At 36.5% G+C, this 26293-nt stretch overlaps 1 protein-coding gene across 2 annotated transcripts in view; it reads left to right on the top strand.

Annotated features, from left to right (window-relative positions):
* FAT1 (FAT atypical cadherin 1) overlaps positions 1 to 26293 on the top strand; it is a 126981-nt gene that overhangs the window by 39140 nt on the left and 61548 nt on the right. For both annotated transcript variants that reach the window (XM_083367003.1, XM_083367002.1), the window contains exons 3-4: positions 13580 to 13894; positions 24005 to 24066. In XM_083367003.1, the coding sequence (XP_083223129.1) occupies positions 13580 to 13894; positions 24005 to 24066 (377 nt within the window). The remainder of the gene's footprint in view (positions 1 to 13579; positions 13895 to 24004; positions 24067 to 26293) is intronic.

Raw genomic sequence — 26293 nt, 5'->3', positions numbered from 1 at the left:
ACACGTGCCTCAGGTGGCACGCAGAGCCCTCTCTGTGGGCACGTGCACCGTTGCCCCAGTCCTAGGCCTTCAGCTGGGTTTTATAAAACCTTTTCACTTTAGGTCTCCACCGCTATGTGCAAAAAAAAAAAAAGTTCAATCAATTTCAACTTCTCGCAGGAAAAAAAAAGATCTCACAAAGTTGGAATTGATTGATTGAACTTTTTAGTCCCACCCAGTCTGCAGTTACCACTGCAGCCATGCCCACCCAATGGGCCATGCACACCCAGTACCCGACAATACATAAGTAGGTTTTGGGTTGCAGTTTGGGCACTCGGTCTCTAAAAGGTTCTCCATCACTTGTCTGTAGTCTTGCTGAAGAAGTGTCAGTACTTGTTTTTCATGCTAGAGCAGAGGTAGGCAATCTTGCCTCTTTTATGACTTGTGGACTTCAATATCCAGAATTCCTCAACCAGCCATGCTGACTCAGGAATTCTGGGAGTTGAAGTCCACCAGTCAAAAGAGCCAAGGTTGCCTACCCCTGTGCTAGAGAGACAAATGAGATTTCTGTGACCAGGTGTCTTCTTATCTATCCTCATGTTGCAATTAAGCTGCGGTTCAAATAACTACTCAAATTTTGGAAAACAATTTTCAATGCCTTTCACATGGTAATTTATTTTAAAAGATCATTGTGAGCTTTAAACATGGATCTTTTGAAAAATAAGTGAACCAGGGTAGATTTCATACTGCAGATCACGCACATAGTCCAGCCAGTTCATCAATTTTCCATTCTCCAATGAGATTTATTTTGTAAAAAATAATATGAAATAATGTAGGTGTCCCCCCCAAGATTATTAACAAGTCATAGAAACAAATGCTTTTTATATGCATTAATTTTCTCTGAAAATATACTCCTGTGTCCCAGTGCAACTTGAGAGATCTGAGAACTGGGCACTTGAAAAGATTTTAAAACATTCATCCCTGTGTCCCATGTTTTTCCTCACCACCCTCAAAAACTTGATCTGAGTATATGAAGTGTGTGTGTGTGTGTGTGTGTGTGTGTGTGTGTGGCGGGGAAGTAGGAAGTTACAATTTCTTCAATTCATATTTTTAATGCCTTTAAAAATATTGATGGTGTATTTTTAATCTTTCTGTGCAATTATCCTGAAGCAGGTTTCAAAATAAAATTAAAATAAAACAGTATTATTGAAATTATATAAAAAAACATGTATGTTAAAAGGTGGCTTGGAAAAAGCCGCGGTGGGGGGGGGTAATTTATTTTTGTTTATGATAGAAATAAATATCAGAAATGGGAGGAGATAATTTCAGAGAAAAGATGATCATAGAGAAGGGACCTTAATGTAAATTCTAGCACTGCATTATGTCGGTATTCAGGGTAGCCTGATGATAATTATTTAGGCCTTTGTATGCCAAATATTGAAGGGTGAACTTGATTTGTCAGTCAGTTCAATGTCTGTAAACAAGGTATAAAATGAATGGCCAGCGTCTCTGCTTTGGAATTTGCCGAGTTACATTATGCACTAAGTCCAGGTTGTGTATCCCATCAGGTGTATGATGCTAATCTAAATGAGTGATTACCAGTACATGGGCAACAGTAATTAGATTGTCCTTATCCAAGAAAGAGGATAGTATGTGTTAACACTTGAAGCTTGAGTATAAATGTTCTTTGGCCATTAAAAAGCACACTTGTGCTTGGGTTTTTTTTTGGCTGTGTGTGTGTCAGAAAAGGAAACATTTAGGGCCTGCTAAATTAAGACTGCAGTGGAGACTACAAAGTAGTCTTTTTGAAGCCTTCATTGGTACACAGAGCAATAAGCATAATTAAAAATTGTATCTCATAACAGTCTCTACCCTTCATTCATTCATTGTCTGCCCAGCTAACAAATGACTCTGGGACACATAGAAAAAACTAAAAAAAATAAAAAGTATACAACAGAACAAAAGACCAAAACAAAATAAAATGAAGCAAAGAAACAAAAATGAGGCCCGGAATAACAACAAATCTTCATTAATTTCCTGACTGAAATAATGATAGAAGCCACAAAAATCTCGGTGAGGGAGCATGGGGAGGATCATTCCTGAAGGCAGGAATTGCAACAGACAGATTTTAGCTGTCTACTAACCTATTTCCTCACTTGTGGTTTTCCAGAATATCAAGTAGTTGTATAGAAATGAAAAGTATCTAAATATATTTCAATTAAATATTGTTTCCAGCTTTCTTCCAAAAGGGATTTGTCTGACTTGGAATCAAATTTATACACAGCATCATGCACAGAAAAATTGTTTGTTTTGCATTTGTGGTTTCCTTTATCAAGAGAAAATGGCTAAATGATTCATTCTGCTTGGTTGAGGGCTAGTCAGCTCAGAGTTCCTTATGATAATAATTCAACAACAGCAGTCAAGCTGGAACAAGTGCAAGATACATTAACATAGGAATACAGCCTTCAGGTTCAGAGAAATTTTAACCTAGGTTTTGTGTTTATTTTTTGAGGAGATTGTACAAGAGAGAATGTAATACTTTGGAGAAAAATACGAAGTTGTACAGAATGGGTTTAGAGTAACAGACATAAGAAATACAACTTTAAATGGAACATTATTATGATTTGTTTGGGCCCATGGAGATTCCTTAATGAGGTACCAAAAGAATTCTGGAACAGTCTCCAGAGGGACAAGATACAGGTTGACATTTGGATGCTGTAATGAATATTCTGTACCATAGCTCTTTTCCGTAGGAAGATGACCTCTTCTATTTAATAGCTTAATAAGCTTCTTTGTAAATGGTATACATTTTCCCCATCTCACAGCCCAATAACCTGCTTATTACTTTTCAGATATACATTTCTATTGCTAGTGCTGCTTTCTCTTTCTTTTCTCTCTCTCTCTCATTTAGATAATAGAAACAAATGCACATACTACAGTTCTCAAATAATTATGGAATAGAGATGTTGTTTTTACTTATATAATATTTTGGTTCCCTTTTTAAAAAAGAAAGGTAAAGTCTATATTGTAGTAATCTGAAATTGTGATCCATGTAAAGTAGGCATGGAAATGTCTACTGTCCATGCTAAGCACAAGAAGTCATGGCAATTAAACTTTTCCCTTCTACATTGTTGATTTGAACATCTGTCCTTTGACTATAATGGTGATGCAGTCTGTAAAATATAACAAGATTTAATTTCATAGAGTCTGCCTACCTAAACAAAATCATTTTCGTATTTGTCAATTTTGACAAATTCACTGTGACTTTGGATGCTTGAGAGTGTAGCTCTGGAAGATTAAAAATATATTAAAATATTTACTCTCCTAATAGAGCTGTTTATCTGATTATTCTTTGCAGATTTGTCACTAAACTATCATTACCCTCATTTACTTTGAGCAGCAATTATTGTACATTTCTTCAAATTTGCACCATTTGGGCTTGTTCTCTGTATTCCTGTTAATCTGCTTATTACTTTACACCCCCACATTTCTCCTGCCCCATTCGTAATAATGGTTGCAATCAATACCCATCATAATCATTTAATTCCTCTGGAGTTAACCTTAGTGCAGATTTATCCAAGCGATCCTAGAATGTTCTGTTCTCCAGCATGATAGATGGAGAATCCACGAATGAGTTAACTCTTGTCTTCCTGCCCAATTAGACTGTCAGTCAAACTTGCCACGCCTCTCCTGGGCCAGGACACCTCCCAGTCACGACTTAGTCTGTGCCCAGAAAAGACGTAGCAAATTTGGCTCCCAGAATTCTGCTGAGTCTTCTCTTCAGAGTAATTTGAGCAGATCGTATAGGTTTTTTTTCCCCCTTCGTGGATTCTTCTCATCCCCTGAGCTGGGACCAGTGCAGTATCTGGCTTCTCCTTCCCCTTTCCAGCTTCAAGCTCTGTGTGAGATGCAGCCTTCCAAAAAGCCTCAGGCTTTAATTTTCCGCGGTCACCATTTTGAATGCCTGCTGTTTATTGTCAGTTTGTGGAGAGTTTTTTCTCAGTTCAGCTGTCTGTTTAAGAGTGCCTGAAATTGCAGGAGCTCGTGAAAACGTTCCTTTTTTTTTTTCTAGCTAGAAGCTCTGACTAAGCTGCAGCCTCTTCTGACTTCTCTGGCTTGCGTTTTTGCAGTGCGTTTATTGCAGCCACCATTTTGAATTCCGTTTTTCAATTTTGCAAGTCTGTGGGGAGGCTTTTACTAAGAAATTCTTCGTTGCTTATTTTTTTTTCAGCGTGCCTGAAGTAGCAGAGGCACGCGAAGAGTTTTGCTTGCCTTCTAACCGGTCTTGAGGGGAAGGAACAGATTCCCTCCTGTGCTCATTTTCAGTAGCGGCTGCCATTTTGGGCGTTGCTATTGTCCCAGTTTTTCCGGAAAGCTTTTGACTCGGTTTGTCCTTGCCAGCTCAGGAGGGGGAGGGGGTGGATTTCAAGCAGCCGCCAAACTACAGAGTTGCAGTTTGCTTTGTCAATCCAAGAGAAGCTGGCTCTGAGGTGCTGGACAGGCGCAGGGCCCCTTTTCAGGCTTCCTCCTTCTAATCATTGCAGAGGGCTCTGAGTTCGGATTCCTTCTGCTTGCAGTTCAATTTTGTGTGTGTGTCATCAGTTTTATGCTGACTCAACAACATCAGACCCATTCATTGTTTGTCTTGACTCCAAAACTTTTCAGAAGTGAATGGTCAAGCACAGGAGGTTTTCAATTGCAGTTCTAGACCTCAACGCCTCATTCAGCCGGAGAGTGCTGCAACAGGTAGTGCCACAGGGTGGGACACAGGCCCAGACTGATTCCCTCCCATAGGGACAGGGCAGCTTTGGTATGTCCCATTCGTGGATTCTCCATCTGTCATGCTGGAGAAGGGGCGTTGTCTTACTTGAACGCCTTTTCTCAGCATGATGATGGAGAATCCACACCCACCCCTTAGTGTTCGTCAGGTCCTGTGTCAGGGGTATAGGAGCCAACATGTCGGACTGTCGTCATTTGCTTTGCCTTCGTCATCACTGGGAGGTGTCCTGGCCCAGGAGAGGCGTGGCAAGTTTGACTGACTAGTCTAATTGGGCAGGAAGACAGAGTTAACCCATTCATGCATTCGCTATCATCATGCTGAGAAAAGGCGTTCAGGTAAGACAACGCCCCTTCGACTAGATTTTCTGGGATCTTCCATTTTTGCAATGTAATTGCTGGGGATCAACTATGTCTCTACCACTTAAAATACAATTACTTGTTACCTTGTCATTTCTCATCCTTGTCTTTTTACCATCTTCTCATTATAAAAAACAGTAGCTGTTGTGTGCTAAGGATTTGTGTTTCTATTGTATCCTGGCTCCTGTTAGTTGTAGTTGTTGTAAAACAATGAAATATGTTGAACTTTAAGAACCTTTTGGATTCATATTTTCATGGGATCAGAATAGATTAGAAAAAGTTGAAACAACTCTGGTATGACATAGGATCCTGAGAATGATAGGGTTAGAGACACTTACTAAGAATACCATGAAGAATCAATCAATGAGTGCTGAACCAAATAAAAACAGATTACTGCTTTGAAACAATAGTCATTGTTATTTGGACATTTGAAGTGAGTTTGGTTAAGGTTAGGAGGGGTTGACAAAAATAGATGGAATGGATGGAATTACTGGCATGCCCTTGCAAGAGTTACAAATTATTACTGTACCAGAGTTAATTCAGTAAAATTCTAATGAGCATTTATATATATGCAGTCAGTAGAAGACAAACCTGAGTTGACATAAAATAATTATTAACTTGGCATTTAATATTAAATTCCTTTTTGAAGTATACTATTTCAACAATCCCATACCTCAGAAGCAAGGTGTCATTAAAAAGAAGTCCCAGAATTCTTTACTTGTGCCAGACATCATGGGAATCTTCCATTTTAATATGCAATTATAGGATCAACAGCTTTCTGAACCAGCTAAGCTGCAACTCTTTTTGATCTCTTCATTCTGTGTATTTTCTTGCATTCTATCCATCATTTCTTTCATCATCTCCTTTAACTGATGACCTTTATTTGCATTTCAATATATATTGTATGTAAGTTGAAAGCTGTCAGATTAAACTTGCTGTAAATCAGCAGCCACCAGCCTTTTGGGCACCAAGGACCAGTTCCATGGAGAAAGCTTTTTCTGTGGACTGGGTGGGATGTGGTTTTGCGTGCTACCTGTATCCTGTGGATGGGCTTGGCTTGTTTGTGTGGGCCGGTGCCAGTCCATGGACCAGGGATTGGGGACCCCTGTTTTAAACAGTAAATTTATTTTGGACTATAAGAAAATATCATGAAATGATATGAGTTAGTGTTGCTTGTATAGTGAGATTCCAAATCAATATTAAGGGTCAAAATACTCTTCACAAAGTCAGATCCCCAAAACCCATCTACTGCGACATCGCCAGGGTTGATTTGATTGATCTGGTTGCCTAGATATGTGTCCCCTTCCTCTACATTCTTCCGAAAGCTGTGCATTCTGTAGTAGAGGACAATCATCCTAGAGAGTGTTCAATATCTGCACTCCCCTGATAGAACTTGGAAAAAGGTTCAAGGACAAATATGTAACTTTGATTTGTGTTCCTTAACAAATCAATGAACAAGTATAATGTTTTTGACTAATTGGATTCTATTTATCAAGTCTTAAGATTTGTCTGGAGAACATCTCACATAGTAGTTCATATACATGCAGAAATATTGAAAATTCAAAAGAATTCACAAATTTTTAAGCCCCACTATAAATAAATTGAGGTACCTTTGCAACTTGTTATATTATATAGTTGTGAATATTAGAAATGTTTGGATAAGGCTGATCATATGGATCTCTCCAACCAAATATTTCCCACTCTTCTGCATAAAATAACCTCATGGATATTGCTATTTATCAGTACATAATTGGCAGGGTCTGTTGCTAGGAGTGAGTCATAGTTTCTGTGCAAGATTCAACTGGGTTGGCTGGATTACAACATGACTTGGCTTTCTCAGGATAAAGACTGCATCACTGATAAGATCAAATTGTAAACACTAAAAGAGCTGTGGCAGCAAAAAAAAAAAGGAAAAAAAACCTGGAGGAGTCTGGTACCACCTTTTCCAACTAAGCTTTTGCATTTTAATAAAATTAGCTGGAAAATTAGTTGCTACCATACTCTTTCTGATCAAAGTAAAGTTCAGGAAATGTTGTGGCATGTTTATAGCACATTTTTCCAATCAGTTAAGATCTCCTATGCCACAACATTATTTTCTCCATTTGGGAGGGAGAAACTAATTACTTTACAAGAAATGAATAAAAATGCAAATTGACTAGACTGATTGGAAATATTATGTGTATCAAACAGGTGATAATTTGTTCACGGGTATGCTGATGGACGTTGTAACACAGTTCCCTCAAGTTTATTCAGACAATACCTGCTAGCTTCAATTGTCTCTGAAATGCTCTTCTTTTTTCTCTTTTCATTGTAGAATTTCTAAAAGAAAAGAAAATTTGCCAGTATGATACTATATTAGTTTTAATATATGTAGATTGTATATAAAATGTAAAGGATTTTCTATTTGGTAGTCTACAGTAGATCGTAATTAAAATATGCAATTTGAATTAGTTGTGCTACATAAATGACAATTTGACCTGCATTAATAACTTGGCTTTTCTTGATTCAAAGCAATTAGCAGTTTTTCCTCTAATAAAATGGGACCATTTTGCATGAAAAACAAAAATGATACTATCTGGTTTACTTGCTTTTCATATTGTTTCATCACTGCTAGTTTTATAAATGTCTTTCTACAGTGACATCTGGTGGTTAATTCAGACATTTTTAAAATAACATTTGAAACTGAATTCAATTTAAACCTGTTTAAAACTGAGTATGATAATTGGTTTTCTTTTTGTGGATTTTTTAAGTAAATGAGATGTGATTAGAAACAATTTTTTAAAAGGTTCTGGGGTTGAATTGAACTAACCATTCATTTAGAATCAGGGTGGATTTGATTTAAATCAACTCGATTTAAATCACTGGTAAAAAGGCTTGATTTAAATCAACTCGATTTAAATCATAATTTTTAAAGAGCAACTGTCATCTCTGTCCCACAGCGACTCCTCCTCTGACCTGCTGTTGACTCACCGACAGTCTCATTCACTTTAATGGGACAGCTGGTGATGCGGCAGTGACACAACAAGGTGAGGGACATGGCGGACAGCAGCTGAGTGGATGCTTGCTAATAGGTGCTGCCATATGGATCTGAAATGACAGGTGCTCTTTAAATGTAAGGAGTCATTCTTGCTGGTAGTTAGAATCTTTAATATTATTTGCAAACAAAATGTTTAGAACAATAAGCTGTCAGGTTAGTAAAACAGCGATATCAGAACCCATTTTAGGTTAATAGGCTCATCACACATAGCTGGAAAAATACTCAAATTCTTTTATTTAACTAAAACTCTTAGAACCTGGTACAGATGCATTTCTCTTCAAACAATCATACAATTTGTAATGTACATAGATTTGCAAAACAATGGGATAAAGGAATATTCCTGAACTTTGTTTTATGATTTATCTCACGGTTACTGTGAAATTGTGTGAATGCATCAATGCAGTGTATGTTATCTCAGCTTGCAGAGCTTGGATTCACTGAATGAGTTTACCAAAAAGGTAAATATTGCAGAATATACAGCCTAATGCTACAGAACAAAGCTCCATTTCTTGCTGAATAAACTAAATTATTAATGTATTTTAAGTAGAAAACTATATTTAGATATATTTTTACTCCAAAAGCATTTTATTAAAATGAATTTGATAAAAATAAAAAAATCCAATTTAAGTAAAAAAAATCCTATTTTTATTTTTTTTAAAAAATAATAATAATCAATTAGTATTCACCCTGTTCAGAGTTAATGTTGTCTTGTAGCGAGTTAATTCTGGTGCTTATTATCCCTGTCCTCTCTTTGTATTAAGTGGCTTCTTCTCTTTTCTTTTTCAAATATAGCAAGGAATAAAGAGAGAAAAAAGATATGAACTCTTGGTGACTAAAATTTCTTTTTTTATTTTTTTATTAATTTTATAATTTTACAATTATAAGTACTTAATAAACAACATGTTGTCTGGGTCCATTGGTAATTCAGTGATACATATTAACTTTTTCAGTATAGTTCCAATACTACACCATCCAGTGCTTCCTTAATCCTCTCTTCTTCTGGTGCTATGCATTTTTCCACAATGGGCAAATACAATTGTTGTTACTGTTAATACATATACAATTAAATATAGAAATCTTCATCACATTTTTCTGGTATTGTACGTAATATCGATAGAGTCAGTTTATAATATCTTTTCTAGCCAAAACACATCTCAATTGCATTTGCACTTAAAATCCATTTGTTCAATCAATATCCTGTTTTACCCGCTTTTTAAAAAAATTTCTCCTCAGTGTTCAAAGTATCTATTGCTTATAATTTTCTCATAATAAATTATATTTGGGTAACCAAAGGCTTCTCTTATTCAAACCCTTTTAGAATTTTCATATTTCCCATCTCATAACAAAATATAATATTCTGGTTACAAATCCTATCCTTTTAATTGTAATAATACTTTTATTTCTAACAGTTATCTATTTTTTAAACCATATTCAAACATCTGTTTCATAGTATAATATCCCATCTAATAGGTCAAAACCTCTACTTTCTTCAGTCTTACTCTTGCTTTCTTCCTTTGCCAAATAACTTTCCAAGTCAGTACATTTGAATCATCAAGTAATTCTTCCTGTTTTTGTATATATTGTTTGGAATGAGGAAGAGAATTTGATTGAAGTATTTTTGAAAGAAGGCTCAACCCATTTATATTCATTAAACAGCCTCCATCTTTCTCCTTCAGCTTTTCTTTTCTTGTTTGTCAATATTCAGCATTTCTACTAACAGCTTTATCCGTTCGCTCAGCTCTTCTTCCTTATCCTCAAATGTGTTTTGAAATCTTGACAAGTAAGATATCTTTTCCATTTCCGGTGTTATCCTGCATCTTCTAATTTTTCATTTATAATAATTCTTTCATTTATTATCTTGTCTGTTAATTCCTTCCTTTAGGTCCTCCATTTTTGGACCAGTTTCTTCCAATTTTTCTTCTGTTTTCTGGGTTACTAGTTCCTTCTTTGTAGTCATTGTCAGGATTTGTAAGTTTAGATTAGAAAATTGTTTTTTTTATCTCATTTGCGTTATTTTTAGTCTCATCATGAAATAAAACAATTGTCTTTTGGATTGATTTCAACATAGCATTTCTTTCTGAGATTTCATTAACATTAACAGTATATCAACCTGGGAGCTTCAGAGACAGGTGTTAAAGATTATTTTTTACCATTTAAGGTTAAGTATGGAACACTCTTTTTGTTTTTGTACATAGTCTTTATAGTCCAATACAGTCGGTCCCCAGCACAGATAAGCAGACCAAGAGGTTTTTTCCTCTTTTCCCAGCTGCAGTCTTTAAAAGTGAAAGTTTCCAAGGACAACCAAAGTCTTATCTGAGTGGGCTTCAAGCCAAGTTTCTTTAATAATAAATTGCAGTGCCGTAGTTCTCCATTAGGTGTCATTAACACCGTCTTCCACCTTTTTAAATCCAAACTTATATTACAAACTTTTCAAGTCTTTTCTAAAAAAATCTCAAAAATACTTTTCATCCCAAAAATTTCAAAACTTATCTATATTGGTTCCATATTAATCTTGTGATTTTCTGTTTTCCCTGAAGCAATTAGTTCGCGCTTTTCTTTTCCTGAAGGAATGGGGCGGAAATTCCCCTTCCCTCTCTCATCGGGGAGGATTCTTTGCTTTGGGTGGTTTTTTCCCCAGGAAAAAAAAATCTTAAAATCATAAAGAGAGGATATAGTCCATGTTGCTCAAAAGCTTCTCGTTAGTGTTTATTTTCTTTGGTTGTCAGCAGCTTCTGACTGGCCACAGAACTGTAGCCAGTCTTTCCCCTCCCAGTTTGAAGGGCTTCCTCAGATCAAATGGAGAGGCCACTGCCCCTCCATGATCAACGAGGGTCCCCTCCAGGGAAAATTTTGACACTTTTTAGGGCCCCAAGTGGGGCAAAATTGAACATGGAATATGGAGGCCATCTTCCTGCGCCCATCACGCCACAATGCCTAACTGGAAGTCCTTGGTGACTAAAAGTTCTGATCAGAGTGTAACTCAATACAGTACATGATGGTCAGATTTTTTTGGAATTGGGAACACTTCAAATATATTAACCAATAAGAAAATTAATTCTTCTTTGGTGTTACTGCATTGGGATTGAGTGGCCAGAGCAGCCAAGTGAAAACCAAATATGGGGGATGGTTAGTTGTTAATGAATAGGTGTAGCTGGATCTTCTGAATGTGTAGTTTAATTTATTCACTTTTATTTAATTTGTACATTTGTAAACTACAGTAGTCAGTTTTACTCTTTACAGAAGCGGTAATAGCCAATACAGCAACAGTAGTACTGCATAAAATAACAGCAATACTGTATATAATTTCTGCAAAAAGTATGTAATCCCAACTCTCAGAAAACTTGGCATTAAAGTCCCAAATGCTCTCTAGAACACAAAGCTTTTAAAAGCTTCTGGAAGGCCAAAAGGTGGTATCTTCATCTTGGGTCAAAGTGTCCTGAGAGGAAAGCACATTTCCCATGCCTGATTTTAGGCTCTTTATCCGCTGTGCTTGTCAGTCAACCTTCACAAGACAATTCCTATGACTTTGGCTTGAGCTCATGGAAATACAGTACTAAGTCCAAATTTTATCATTAATGCATCAGAACTGGTATAGTTTAAATCTGATCAACAGGATAATAGTAAAGGGAAAGATTGAGGTTCATGGGTTCCTTTCTATGGAGAAGATCTAACACAGGTGAAATCCACGTTAGCAAAGTATATTAATTGAATTTTTTACTATAATTGTTAGCCATGGCAGAGAAATGAAGAGATTATTGCCTCACAAGTTTGTAATCCTCCTAAAGAACTGAGGAGAATTAATCCCAGGGTTTCTAAAGACTATGCAACCTGTTTATAGTACCACTGCACATTAAGGTACTTGTTTCCTGCTTTGGAAGTAGGACTGGATCAACTGTGTTGACAGCCTAGGCCAGGGCTCTTCAACCAGTGGTACGTGTACCACCAGTGGTACCTTAGTACCTGGCAGGTGGTACATGACCCCTAGTCAAGGGTAGCTGGGGAGGGAACCAGCTAAAGTGGTGCCGCACAGATCTGGAGATCAGCTGGAGCTGCAGGACTTGGCAGAAGCCCCAGAATCTGCACTCACCACTGCGTGATGGTTGGAGCTTCTGGCACGCCAGGAAAAGAAAAGGAGGGGGAGGAGGGCGGAGAGAGAAGCTATAAAAGGGGTAGGTTTTGGTGGGTGAGAAAAAAAACACATGGAGAAAGAGAGAGAACAGAAAAGACTTTTGTTAGCGAAGCGGTGAGGAGAGAGATAGAGAGCGGCTTTTGCAAGTGAAGGGTGAGTGAAAGAGCAAGCAAGGGGCTTTTGCGAGCAACATGTGAGTGAATGAAGCAAGAGAGAAGCTTGTGTGAGAAACGTGTGTGAATGTGAGAGAGAAGCTTTTGTGAGCTTTTGTGTGAATGGAGTGAGAGAGAAGCTTTTGCAAGCAATGTGTGAATGAATAGAGCAAGAGTGTGTGTGAATGGAGCAAGAGAGAAGCTTGTGCGACCAACGTGTGTGTGAATGGAGCGAGAGACAAGCTTGTATGAGCAATGTGTGAGTGAATGGAGCAAGAGAGAAGCTTTTGCAAGCAACATGTGTATGAATGGAGGGAGAGAGAAGCTTGTGTGACCAATGTGTGAGTGAATGGAGTGAAAGAGAAGCTTGTGCGAGCAACGTGTGAATGAATGGAGTGAGAGAAGCTTTTGTGAGCAATGTGTGAGTGAGTGGAGCAAGAGAGAAGCTTTTGCGAGAACTTGTGTGTGAATGAGAGCAAGAGAGAAGCTTGTGTGCACAATGTGTGAGTGGCTAGAGGCTTTTGCTAGCAAAGGTTGAGTGGGGGTTGTGAGTGAAGGGTGAGAGAAAAAGGGAAAAGTGAGGGGGGAAATGGGAAAAGAAAAGGCATTGACTTCTGAGTTCCACTGTTGCAGTAGGAAGTATTAACATTGAACCTCAACTTTTTACTTTCCATAATATTATAAACTAACCATTTATATAACAACAAATGAATCTAACCAGTAAAGCCCAAAATCCCCACCTTTTTTTTTTAGTCATCAAGTTTTTGACTCCTTGCTAAGCACTGGAGGTACTCGAATATTGTCATGTCTTAAATGTGGTGCAATCCATGAAAAGGTTGAAAAGCCCTGGGCTAGGCATCATTGCAGGTCAAATATTAAGTTAGGATATATTTGATGTTACAATTATATGTATATTTAATTGTGCTGGTTTTTCTTTCTCGTAATGCTAATTCACAATAATTAGCTAAATATGATTTGCATTTTACTTCCCATCTGTAATTAATTGATTTGAACATTATACTTTTTTTTTCTTTACAGAATAGCAGAAATATTTTTGACCTGTCCTGTAGGGGAAAAAGAATTTAAAAACTTAGCTGATACTTCCTACAAAAAAGTTTTCATCCTTTTTTATCTCTTTCTAAACAGGTAAAATATTCACTGTTGATCGGCTTGATCGAGAGACTACTTCTCACTACTGGCTAACTGTTTATGCAACTGACCAAGGGGTTATTCCTCTGTCTTCATTCATTGAAATCTACATAGAAGTCGGAGACGTTAATGACAATGCTCCACAAACTACTCAGCCTGTTTATTACCCAGAAGTTATGGAAAACTCGCCCAAGGACATTTCAGTCATCCAGATTGAAGCCTTTGATTTGGATTCAAGCTCTAATGAAAAGCTCACTTACAAGATTAGTAGTGGAAATCCACAAGGATTCTTTCACATAAATCCTAAAACTGGTAAGTAGCTGGCAGATGTTATTTTGTGAACTTTTATATCATTAACTTAATTATTTGGATTTTTAAATAGAAATTAAATTGGAGAAAATCATTTGAGACTTTGAGAGATAATGTGTACTGTATGAAGAATATGTGGAAAATAATAGGACTACTATTGCAAAACTGATTTATATATTGGTCTAATAGAGAAAATGATTTTTATTGGGAATGTTGGCAGATACTTATATTTGAACATGCTATAAATAAAATTCAGAGGATAACTTTAAAGTATCTTATTTTCAGCCACTGTTGAATTCTGGTTGGTTTGTATTTATTTCACAATATATACTGTTTTATTAGTACAGACTTAAATGTCTTAGGTTTAATTTGCCATAGGAAATAAGTATATGGAAGTGCATGTGGTAATGTGGTATCCAGGTCAAGATTAAATGCAATTCTGTAAAGGTAATGCAGTCATGAAAATAAATAACTATTTGAGTATTTTATTGTTTAGGTCCTTGAATCCATCCGATCTAGCAATCTCAAACACATTTTCACGCAGCTTTTGCTATTTATTTTCCTTTTGTCAAGGAATCAGTAGGTTAAACTGAAATATGGCACGAACAGTGTATGCAACTGTTTGGTTCAGCATTTTTTTCCAGTGCTACCTACACTATGCACTTATCTGTGCCTTACTCATTTGACTTGTAGGGGGATACATTTTTTTTTTATAATTTGGGTCTTTCATTTGGTTAGTAAGTAATTAACTTTTTCATAGAATTTTCCATGATACATGAATCTTCTCCATCAGACATATTTGATAGCTTTCAGAACTAGATTAATGAGTTATCAAGTAATTTTTGTTATTACAAGCATGATTAGCAAACTTGCTAGACATTTCATTCAAAAAAAATATATGGGTAATCCTTGCTTAAGTCCATTCATAGTGACTATTCAAAGTTACAGCTGTGCTGAACAAAGGAATTTACTACTGATCCACAAAGTTTCAGCTGTTGCACTGCCTCCATGGGTATATAAATAAAATTCAGGGCCACCTACATTTATGACTGCCTCGGAGCAATCATATTAATCTGGGGGTACGGACAGTTTGGATTGGGTGAGGGTGGGCCTTGCATAATAACTGATGGGATTCAATTAACATCAGCAATGAGGGCCACCATATGGCTGTTGCTAAACAATGCAGTTACCTGTCATTGCACTTTACAGTCACGTCACTTAGCGAAGGAAATTCCAGTCACAATTATTATTGTTAACAAAGTGCTACCTGTATGTAAATAATTAATGTTACATTATGTTCTTACATTCTATTTGTTTTTAGTTAGTTTTTGTGAAAAATGACCGCAAACTCCAAAACAGAATGAAACTACTAAATACAACTTGTGTTTCCATCCAGAATATAAAATTGGAGGGGGGGAAAAGAATTCTGTAGAAACGAAGGAGATTACAACAGCAAATTGATCTGATGACAATATTTTAATAAAAATAATTAAGGCATATATTTGGGTATCTCCACAAAGTCATCAGCAGTTGAGCTTGATTTAACAGTATTTTTATCCTCTTTTAACACCTGTTATATTTTTTTTCTGAATGTACTTTGTCTTCTACTGGGGGTCAAATTCATTGAGAGGGAAGGTTTTGCACATATTCCCTATTCTGCTTTCTTAAATTTTAAGAAATGAAATCAGTTTATTTCATTATTAGAATGAAAGTGCCACATAAAAGTAAAAGATATAGCTTTGATTTAAGACTCTCTAAAGCAGAGGTCTCCAACCTTTTGGGCAGCAGGGACTGGTACTGTGGAGAGAGGTTTTTCCATGGACCTGAGGGTGCATGGTTTTGTGTCCGAAAGATTGGCAGTTTGAGATTGAAGCACCATGAGACAGGGTGAGCTCCCATTCTTACCCCAGCTTCTGCCAGTCTAGCCTTTTGAAAGCATGCAAATGCAGGTAGATAGATAACTACCACTTCTGTGGGAAGGTAACAGCATTTAATACACCTCGACGTATAGTCATGCTGACCTTATACCATGGAAGCATCTTTTGCCAACACTGGCTCTCTCAGCTAGGAAAAGGAGATCTGCAACACCCCCTAGAGTTGGGCACAACTGAGCAGAGATAATTATCTTTATTTTTTTTAGTTTTAAAAATTAAACTGAATTTAAACAGACAAAACACAATTTTCAACCCATAACACATAAGAAAGTGCACATCATGCCATATTTATGTAAGAAAAATATGCAATATGTAGTACCATTTCTGACTCTGGTATTTGTTATCCTGAATTTGGTTGGAATACTTGGAGTATGAAGTTTGAAGACGTGTACAGGAAAATGCAGTCTTCCAGGTAGTACAGCAGAACGGCACTTTAGCCTTGGAATCCTATCATGCTGCTTTCATAAAAGGAGTGGGAGCCATTGCATTGACACAGCACAGGTGTAATGGGGATAAATATCAGCTTTAATTAATAAGCTTACCGTCATCCTGGGATCAGCTGCCAATTCTGAACAATTTTAAAGGTTAGTTCTTATGACACAGTGCAGTTAGAGGCTGCCTGCATTAGTTGGTTTTACTAAATCGACACTCAGTTAGAGAGCAGAAAATCTAATTCAAGCATAGATTTGTTAAATATGATTGAGAACATTATAGAATCCAGTATAGGTTTCAGATCTTTCCACTATGATAACAATGGAATTATCCATATCATACTAATAAAAATATTTTCATATTTTGTTAATGATTGTTCCATTTACCTAAGGTGGGTAAAAGACCTTAAAGAGATGTATGATTAGTCCACTTACCAGTGAGTCTTTCTTCAGCAGACTATTCAGGATTAGAGTTATCATTTGGGGAAAACTCCCCCATACACATTTGCTAAGTAATGTATTTTATTTCTAATATTTCCAAACCTTGAGAATTGTAACAGAATTCCTGACCAATTTATGTCCTGTTTTCAAAAGCTAAAAAGTGACTTTAGAACATAATTTCATTCATTTCACTGATGTTAGAAATAGTTCTCCTAGTCTTCAGATTGTTTTAACAATTATTACATGGCATTCTCGTTTTATGAACAGGATCCTAGTGTATTTTTAGCAAAAAAAAAAATAAGCCGTTGGTAATCAGCTTTTCACAAGATTTTTATAAATGAAAGGATTTATTACTATTGTCAGGACCCACCCCAATCCACGTCTTAGGAAAACAAAAACTCTTGGAGTCAGTTCTAGTCCAAAAGGAATCTTTACTAGGTCATGCTTGGTTGTGGGAATACAAGACAGGACTTAGTATTGTTTTACAAATTGAAATTTTATAAAGGGTACCCAGTTCAACCCCCCTTCCCTCAACCCCATTTGGTCAGCCCCCATCCTTCTACTTCGTGTGATCCCTTTCCTGGGGAAAAAAAGGAACTTTGAATCTTTATGGTTATTGTCTTCTTCCTCTCCAAAATTAAAAGAAGACACAAGCCAGATGCCTTCTTCTCTAACCCTCCCTTTTGTTCCCCCCAGTTCAAAAGGTTCCCTTGGCCTTTGAAATAACCTAAGGCAGGCTGAATCCACATATGCTCCTCCTTCCTCGGGAGATGGCAGAATCCATAGGGGGGGATAATGTTTTAAATATACATTTATGAATGTGATATAAATGGATTCTGACAACTATTTTGAATTAATTTTGAATTAATTAATTGCCCATATCTAAAATGCAAAGTATAACAGCAGACAGTTTATCATATTTCTGCTATCATCTTTCAACTCTCCTGGCCAACACTGTGGTGGGTCATCTAAAGACTGAGCACTTGGACTTAGGAAAGTGTGAGTACAAGCAAGTTCCAAAGACTTCAGGTTCCAAAGACTTGCTTAGCTTTGGAGGATCTACTAACATCAGCTAGGTGGGCATGTTTGTTCTAGAAAGGTATTTAGGACTTACAGTCTTTGAGCTTTGCCCAAGGCAAATATTTTCTCTTCCCTTGTCCACATTCAGGACACACATACTGTACTGTACAACTTACACTTTTTCTTCAAGGAAATCTATATTTTAATTTTCATATTTTAATATTGTCTAGGCTTTTCATTAAACCAGAAATCTTATATAGTCTTTTGCCAATTACTAGTTTCAGATAATACAGTTTACTAGTTTCAAATAATAAACAAAAGTGGAGAAGTAAAAATAATTCATCTAAATGAGCTTTATTTTACTAAACCGTATGGTGCATTTTGTTCAAGTATGTGCCTTTCTTGTTAAGAAATGAACAAACCTGAGAGTCAGATGATCTTGATTCTCAAACACAATGAAGTAATCAAATAGATTAAAAATGGCCATCAACTACATTTGATCTCTATCTTTGAGCTTTCCGGTTTCCTAGCCCTTGTTAATTTAACCAAATGGAAGTTAAGCAACAGAATAGTACATGAAACTGAGAAACTGAGATTAAAGATATTTCACATAAAATCTCAACAGAATTTCTGGATATAATTGTAGAACAATGTATGGATGGGGAAATTGAAAAAGGGCTGAATTGCTCTTTTGCTTAAAGAATCTATAATTAGCTTTAGAACAAAATTTGACTTAATAGTACAAGTGCTCAGCAGATTTGTTTTAGAATTAAATTTGCCAAAAGGTAATGGCTGTATTTTTCATATCACAGGAAACAAGGATTTGTTTTAACCACAACTTGTAGAACAAATTATGTAGAAGCCAGTCATGCTGATCAGTAAAGCATTCATGGCTTGCCATCAGTTCCTTCTTTTTAAATCAAAGACTAACCCTTTGTAAAAAATAATGGTTTCAAAGTGAGGTTTACTTTCCTAAAATAAGCTATTCTTTTTTTTTAAATGATCAAGACAATCAGTTGAATATTGAAGTGTCGTATATTGTTTTACCTTTAAAGCAGAACTGTTGAAATAAAGTCAGTTTAAGTGAAATTTTCATTTAATTCATAAAACAAGTCCTCTAACACAACGCTTGCTAAAAAATCATGTGGTGGATTCATCCAAAAACTAATACATTATTAAAGTAATAAAACATTGAAATTTTGTCCAATCTGTCAACCATTTCTCATAACTATATAGGTAGCATCTAGTTGAAGTCTTATCCTTCTAAAAATGTTGCCCTCGGTTGGCATTTTTATTTGAAAGTAAATATTTATTAAAAGTTGTTCAGTTTATATTTTTATAAATGTCTGCCTTGCCCTTTCAAGCAACAATATTGTTCAAGCAACAGTATTTACAGTATTGTGAATGGGACATCCTTTGTTTTTAGAATATCCAGATTAACTTAAATTCTATACAATTAAATTCTTATTTGCTGTTTGAGAATTCATATAAATATATATATATAAAGTGCCCATAAAAAGACTTTTGTAGTGAGTGGGTAAAGCTTTGAGTGGCTAGTTACTTTTGTTAAACTCTGAATGTTAGTTTTATTATGTGTTGTTCTTGGGCAGCAAGCCAATATCTGGATCCATCTTCTCATGTGGCATTATATAACTTAAAAGTCTTAATTCTTGCAAAATCTGCAGATTCATTATCTTAACATCTTAATGCTGCTTAGAGACTGAGGAAGTAGTCTGGTACAGACACATATGCACTCTAATGCCGGTACTTTGTAGTTTTGCTGAAACCAATTCTATGTTTCCTGACAGCTGATAACATAATGACTGTTACAGAAAAATACCAAGTATAAGCTAAAATGGTAACCTTTGATCTAGCACATGAAGTCCTGGAGACTTCCTTGACAAACATACCAATCAAACAAGTTTGCCAGCTTGTACTCTACTGATTTTGTGCTATGTAGGTGTGCCATCTGTTACCCATAGGGCACTGTTGCTCACTTAATTCATTCACAAGTTCTACTTTAGGGCAGCCTTTTGCATGTCAATACGATTGAGGTAGTAATTCATTAAGCCTATTTATAATAGGTATTCAGTTAAGGAAAACTTATTTAAAGATAAGGCAACATGAAGACCATTATAGAAATGACATTATCTTAAGAATACTTGCATTTTTGCCCTATAATGTTTGTAATTTACTTTAAGGCTGTAGAATGCAGTCTGTCTAAATTTTCCAATAAGAGTGTTACAATAGAACTTACTTAAACTCCAGTTAAGCTGGACAACCTAATAGAACTATTCATGCTTAAAGTGGAGAACATTCTAAAATGGGTTGCCAGGAATGTATCTCTGGCTTTTCAACTTTCCATTTAAAGGAATTCTGTAACTGACAATTCTAAAACTCTTTTAAGAAAATTGTAATTCTGTAACTGGATCGGCTTTATAATATATCATTATCTCTCTTTTTTGCTATGTGTTTGTGCACATAGAGGGGAACAACTATATTTGTAAGCAGAGTATACTTACTACTTTTGGTGTTGACACTGCTATATCATCTGTAAAACGAATTTTTCCATCACATATTTTCACCAGGTCTGTCTAGTTGGAACTGACTCCAAGAATGAACATGTAAAGATGCAGGAAAAGAGTAGATTTTGAAGAATGTTCTTAGACAGCCTTAAGATGATGTGCTAACATAGATGATGTCAGATGGTGGAATATGCTAATTGATGTCCAATCTGTTCTATCAGAAAATAGCCCTCCAGAAGTACAGAGGTCAAAAAAGACAGGCTGAAAGTGTGTCCAAATGCTGTCGTATAATTATTTTTCAGGCTCTAAAATACAGCTGATGAGAGCCTATTCTCACTGTTTCCTTACTATTTTGTGAATGTTCCATACTAGTCTATTAAAAGCACTTTTTAATTAGGGATTCAGCATTCATTTGAATGTAGTGTATTGCACTATTGATAGTTAATAGTGCACAAGGGCAGTTTAATAATAAATGGGAAAGCTGTCTCCACATTTTAGCTGGAGGTATGAAGAACTTTACCCTGGTCAAAGTCTGAAATCATGAGGCTAAAAAAAACCCTACCCGTTTGTTTCGACTCAGAAAATTTTCCCTTCATGATTTGGAATTTTAAGCAGTTTGTTTTTCTTACACTCTCCAGCTGAATGTATGGAGGTCAGAGGGAAAAAAATAGACAGGACCAGCATCATTCTCCTTTCTCCGTCTCTTTTGAAGTTATCCAAGCATTCAGCTGAACTGAAGATGACCACAGTCCTGGTCAAACTGTGCATGTCATTATTATTTCTTTGTTTATATTTTGGTATCCAAAGAAAGAACCCTAAAAGATAAAGTAAATGTGCACCATCTGTGCTTCAAATTAGATATAATAGTGAAATTATTTTCTTTTATTTAGAAAAAGATACATTTTTAAATCTCAATTAAACTTAATATGATCTCCATCTCACAAAGGACAGGACAAAGTTTAGTGGATCATTTCTCCAGGATACATTTATTGCCCATCCCCATAATGCATAACTAAACTCATAGCAGTTTTTTTCATTTATTTTACTATTATATTCTGCTTTTTCTCTAAATTATCAAACTTGCTTGCATAGTAACTTTTATAACAACTGTTCTGTGTGAAGTAGATTTTGCTAATAGAACACGATTAGCTGAAAATTACCTAGTTTGCTCCATGGAAGATTTGGATTTTTACTTGGATCTCTCCACTCTCCTAAATCCAATGTCTTGTGAATGTGTGTGCATACATCTGCATTCCAGAGGGCTAAGAACTAATTTATTTTAAAATTTCTGTTTAAATGCTGCCATCTCTATTTTTACATACAATCCTACTTCTCTGCAGAATGCATTCTTATCTTGAATAAGGTTATCAACCAACTGCAGGTTAAAATGCTTCAAGGTTAATTGTATTGTCGATAGCAATAATTATGCTGTTCTTGTGGATAAATAACTAAATAATGGAATCAATCCTGAATATCTAGATGTTTTTGGTTAGTTTGACTATCCTCAGTCAAAACCTTCATAAACTTTTCTACTTGCTTTGATAATTTGAAAAAATCTTGTTTTTTTAAAAAAAATATTATATTGTCGTCATATTCCAGTTAATTTAAAAAGTAATTTTAAAGATTCATAATTTGCCAGTTTTTTTTCCAAAATATTACCTTTCATTTCAGTTATCATTTCATTATATTCAGTTGGAGCAGTTCATGATTTTAGGATTAGATGCAGTCCCGAAAGGCCCAAAATGTTTACTTTTGATAAATAGAAACTGTGATTTCACTATTTTCAGGAAGCAAAAAAAAATATCTTCATATGTTTAAAGAATCCTAATTTTTCCATTCAGTCATTAAAACTAAGCATCTAGTTGTAAATCCAGCCCCCATGCTTTCATGGTATTATTATATTTGCCAGTGCAATCTTGCCTATATTAAAAATACATTTTAAAGGGTAAAAATTGGTCACCTGAGACACAAAGATAATCTGAAACTTTTGCAATTATTCCAGAAAACATTGAGAAAATAATGGAGTTTACTGCAGTTTAAAGTACAGGGCAAATACAGAAATATTTTATTATTTATTATTAAATTTATGTACCACCCGTCTCACTGTTTGGGGAGACTCTAGGTGGCTAGCTTTATAAGTTATCAGAATAGATAAAAATGCATTTTTACATTTTCTGTACCTGTTGCTGCACAGTTATTTATATTTAAACAAACACTACAGTTCTGGTATATGACTGACTTTGGCTATTTCTTATTACAAAAATAAAATCATATTATGTATGTTCCTTAAGTATCGATGACTCTTATGTGAAAATGTACAATTTGGTCCAGCAGGTTTGCGTGCTACAGCTCCCATCAGCCAAAGAATGTCGGTTGGCAGGAAGTAGGAGATATTCCTCCTATGCTTTAGCCCCTGCTTCTGGAACATTCTCCCTTCAGAGTTGAGGATGACCACAACTCTAAAGGCCTTTTGTAAGGCCTTGAATATATATGTGGCTTTGTCCCCATGCTTCGGCCACCAAGATTCTGTTTCCTGGCTATACTGACATATATGATTATTTTTTTTCTCAGCTGCCATATATATTCAGTTGAGTACTATATTGTAACTGGTTAAATTGTTTTATTATTGTTTGCTGCCTAGAGTCACTTGTTTGAGATATGCGGCAATAGGCATTAAATAAATGAACAAATTAACTTTCAGCCTTGCAAGGTAGATCAGACAGCAAACATAATCAGATGAGCTAAAGCTACTTTTTATAAGTTTACATTAACAGAATTTTGCAAGTCTGAAAGAGCTTCTTTCAACTGCATTGTAAGATGTGATACCCGTGGAACAGGAGCTGGGTTGATGGGCTGCAATGGAACAGCAGTTTTCCAGTAAGAAGGGAACACATTCCAGAAAGGGGAGGCAGACGACGCAACAGAGCCCATAGCTGTGTAGGAGATGAAAAGAGTAGGGATAGCCACTCCCTAAATCTCCCAAGTTATATCATTAGCTGGGTGTAGAGTAAGAGTTTGGTCTGGCAAGATTCTGTTTGCTATGTGTAAGCAAATAAAGAACTGAACTCTGGCTGAATTATTCCACCTCATTCTAGGCCTTAGCCTGACATCAGTACCCTTTACAGCCTAAAAAGTGAGGCAAGGTTTTGCCTCTCCTGGCCTGCTGTCTTTTATCTGACAGTTCCCTTGGCTGCATCTCCTTGCCTTTCTTCCAAGGTAATTCATTCCCACATATCATTGCACTTTGTGGATGTGTGTGTTTCTCAAGTAAGTTGTCCAGGAAAAAATGTGTGCAGAAGAATCAGCCAAATTCGATAATGCAGGAAAGAAAAAGATAAAACATCTTTGCATTTGGATCCTGGGAATACAGAGAAACGCTTATGGTCAGTCTAGCCAGATGATATCAGCATTTACTGGCAACTTTTGGAAGGGAAAATATTGAGTTGATGAATAGTTAGGTGACCTATGAAGGTACAAAGTGAAGGTTATGATAAACAAATCCAATGGGAAGGAAAAGATAGCCAAGAGTAGTGGTCTTCTCTTACTCTGCCATTAGCATTAAGACTTTCTTGCTTATTATCAAGTATTGTCACGTATGAATCAAATATTAAATCAGCTTGGAAAATACATATATACAGACTAATACAATACTTCTGTAACAAAATGAGATTATAAAATTGCAGTTGATAATACTTTCTTTTCGTTTTCGCACCAAATAATGGTTAATGAGTTGATTTTATATATATATATATATATTTACAGGTCTTATTACAACAACTTCAAGAAAACTTGACCGAGAACAACAAGCAGAACATATATTAGAGGTAAATTATGCTGCTGTATTCTTAGTACACTTCTAGACAAAGTAATTCTGCTTATTGGGGGGCCGGGGTATTTCTGCCCAAAACAGCCTGCTAAATACTTCTGCCCTTCTGCTCTTTCCACACCAATGCAACAAGAGTGTAATAAATGGGAGTCCAGACACTTCTAAGCCCTAGGTCTCCCTCTTCACTTCTTGGGAGGAAAATTTTGGGCTTAACCAGTCCCTATGTGACTGCTGAGAGGAAGGTGATTGTTTTTTTCATAAGACAGCTTTCCATCCCCAAGTCCCCAATTACATGCATTGCAGTCTTAATTATCTGTTTATCTGTTCATTCCTTTTGGCACACTTCAAGGTGCTCACCCAGCTAGACTCAGTTTTGAGAGGTTGAACTTTAGAAATGGAAATCGGCTTCCGTTTCTTTCATGCAAACTGCCTGTCTGGGTATGATCTGCAGTATTTGCTTTCTATTATTATGCTTCACTGTGTCCATTTATACTTGGAACAGGAGAGCCTGCCATTGCAGTGATCCCACTAAAACCTCTTGCAAATTCAATTACTCTTGTGAAACAGCAATACAACATTGAGCTGTTATTATATATTACATTAAACTAATGTATTGAGTGCCATTCTTTAGTCAATTGTTCTAGAGCCATGCCAATTTTGACAATTCGATGAAGGCTGCTCAGTAAGCTGTTTGCAGACTTGATCAGCAAGAGATTAATGCTGCAATTCATCAAATACATTTGGCTGCTTTCTTTTTCTTTTCTTTTTTTTTCACAGTAGTTCTGCTTACAGTAAAAGCTGTACTGCTCTAGGAGCCAGAGGGAAATATTTGAGATTCACCAAAAACATAACAGGGATTGCAAAGAAAAAAGTACCGTATTTTTCGGACCATAAGACGCACCCGACCATAAGACGCACCCAGTTTTTAGAGCAGGAAAACAAGAAAAAAAATATTCTGAACCAAATAGTACCAGTATTCTAAAACAGGGCTTTTCAACCTTTTCATCCATTGTACCACTTTTAGGACAAGGCAATGTCACCCAGCAACATGTCAAAAACTTGACGCCCCCCCCCTTAAAAAAGGAAAAAAATGATAAAGTACAGGTAGTCCTCGACTTACAATGATTCACTTAGTGACCATTCAAAGTTACGACACTGAAAAAAGTGACTTATGACCATTTTTCACACTTATGACCGTTGCAGCATCCCCAGGGTCATGTGATTTACATTCGGATGCTTGGCAATCAATTCATATTTATGATGGTCACATTGTTCCAGGGTCATGTGATTGCCTTTTGCAACCTTCTGACAAGCAAAGTTAGTGGGGAAACCAGATTCACTTAACAATCATGTTACTAATTTAATTTCTCTCTCTCCTTCTCTTTCTCTCCCTCTCTCCCCTCCCTCTTTCTTTCTCCTCTCCTTCTTTCTCTCTTTCCCTTTCCTTCTTTCCCTCTATTTCTCCCTCTTTCTCTCCGTTTCCCTCCCTTTCTTTCTCCTTCTCCCTCTCTATTTTTCTCTTTCCCTCTATTTCTCCCTCTTCCTCTATTTCCCTCCCTCTTTCTTTCTCCTTGTCTTTCTCTCCCTCTCTCTCTCTCCCTCTATTTCCCTCTCTTTCACCTTCTCTCTCTCCCTCTTTCTCTCCCTCTCTATTTCTCCCTCTTCCTCTATTTCCCTCCCTCTTTCTTTCTCCTTGTCTCTCTCCCTTTCTTTCTCTCCCTCTTTCCCTCTCCCTCTTTCTCTCTCTCTCCCTCTATTTCCCTCCCTTTCTTTCTGCTTTCTCCCTTTCTTTCTGCTTCTCTCTCTCCCTCTCTATTTTTCTCTTTCCCTCTATTTCTCCCTCTTCCTCTGTTTCCCTCCCTCTTTCTTTCTCCTTCTCTCCCTCTTTCTCTCTCTCTATTTTTCTCTTTCTCCCTCCCTCTCTCCCTCCCTCCCTCTCCCATTGTCCCTTCCTTCTTTCCTTCCTTCCTTCTTTCTTCCTTCCCTCCCTCTTTGTCCTTCTCTCTCCGCGTTAGAGCAGTACCTACAGAGGCAGCTCTGCGGCCCGGCTTTCTCTTGCAGAAGGCAGGCTGAAACGGAGCAAGGAATGCGAATCGGCCGATCTCGCGCTCCTGCATTCTCCTCTGCTCGGTTTCAGCTTCTCTTGCTACAAGAGAAAGCAGGCTGAAACGGAGCGAGGGAATCTCCCTTGCTTTGTTTCAGCCTGCTTTCTCTTGTAGCAAGAG

The sequence above is a fragment of the Vipera ursinii genome (assembly GCF_947247035.1).
Source record: "Vipera ursinii genome assembly, chromosome: 7".
Classification (NCBI taxonomy): Eukaryota; Metazoa; Chordata; class Lepidosauria; order Squamata; family Viperidae; genus Vipera; species Vipera ursinii.
This window is presented reverse-complemented; position numbering and strand designations above follow the sequence as displayed.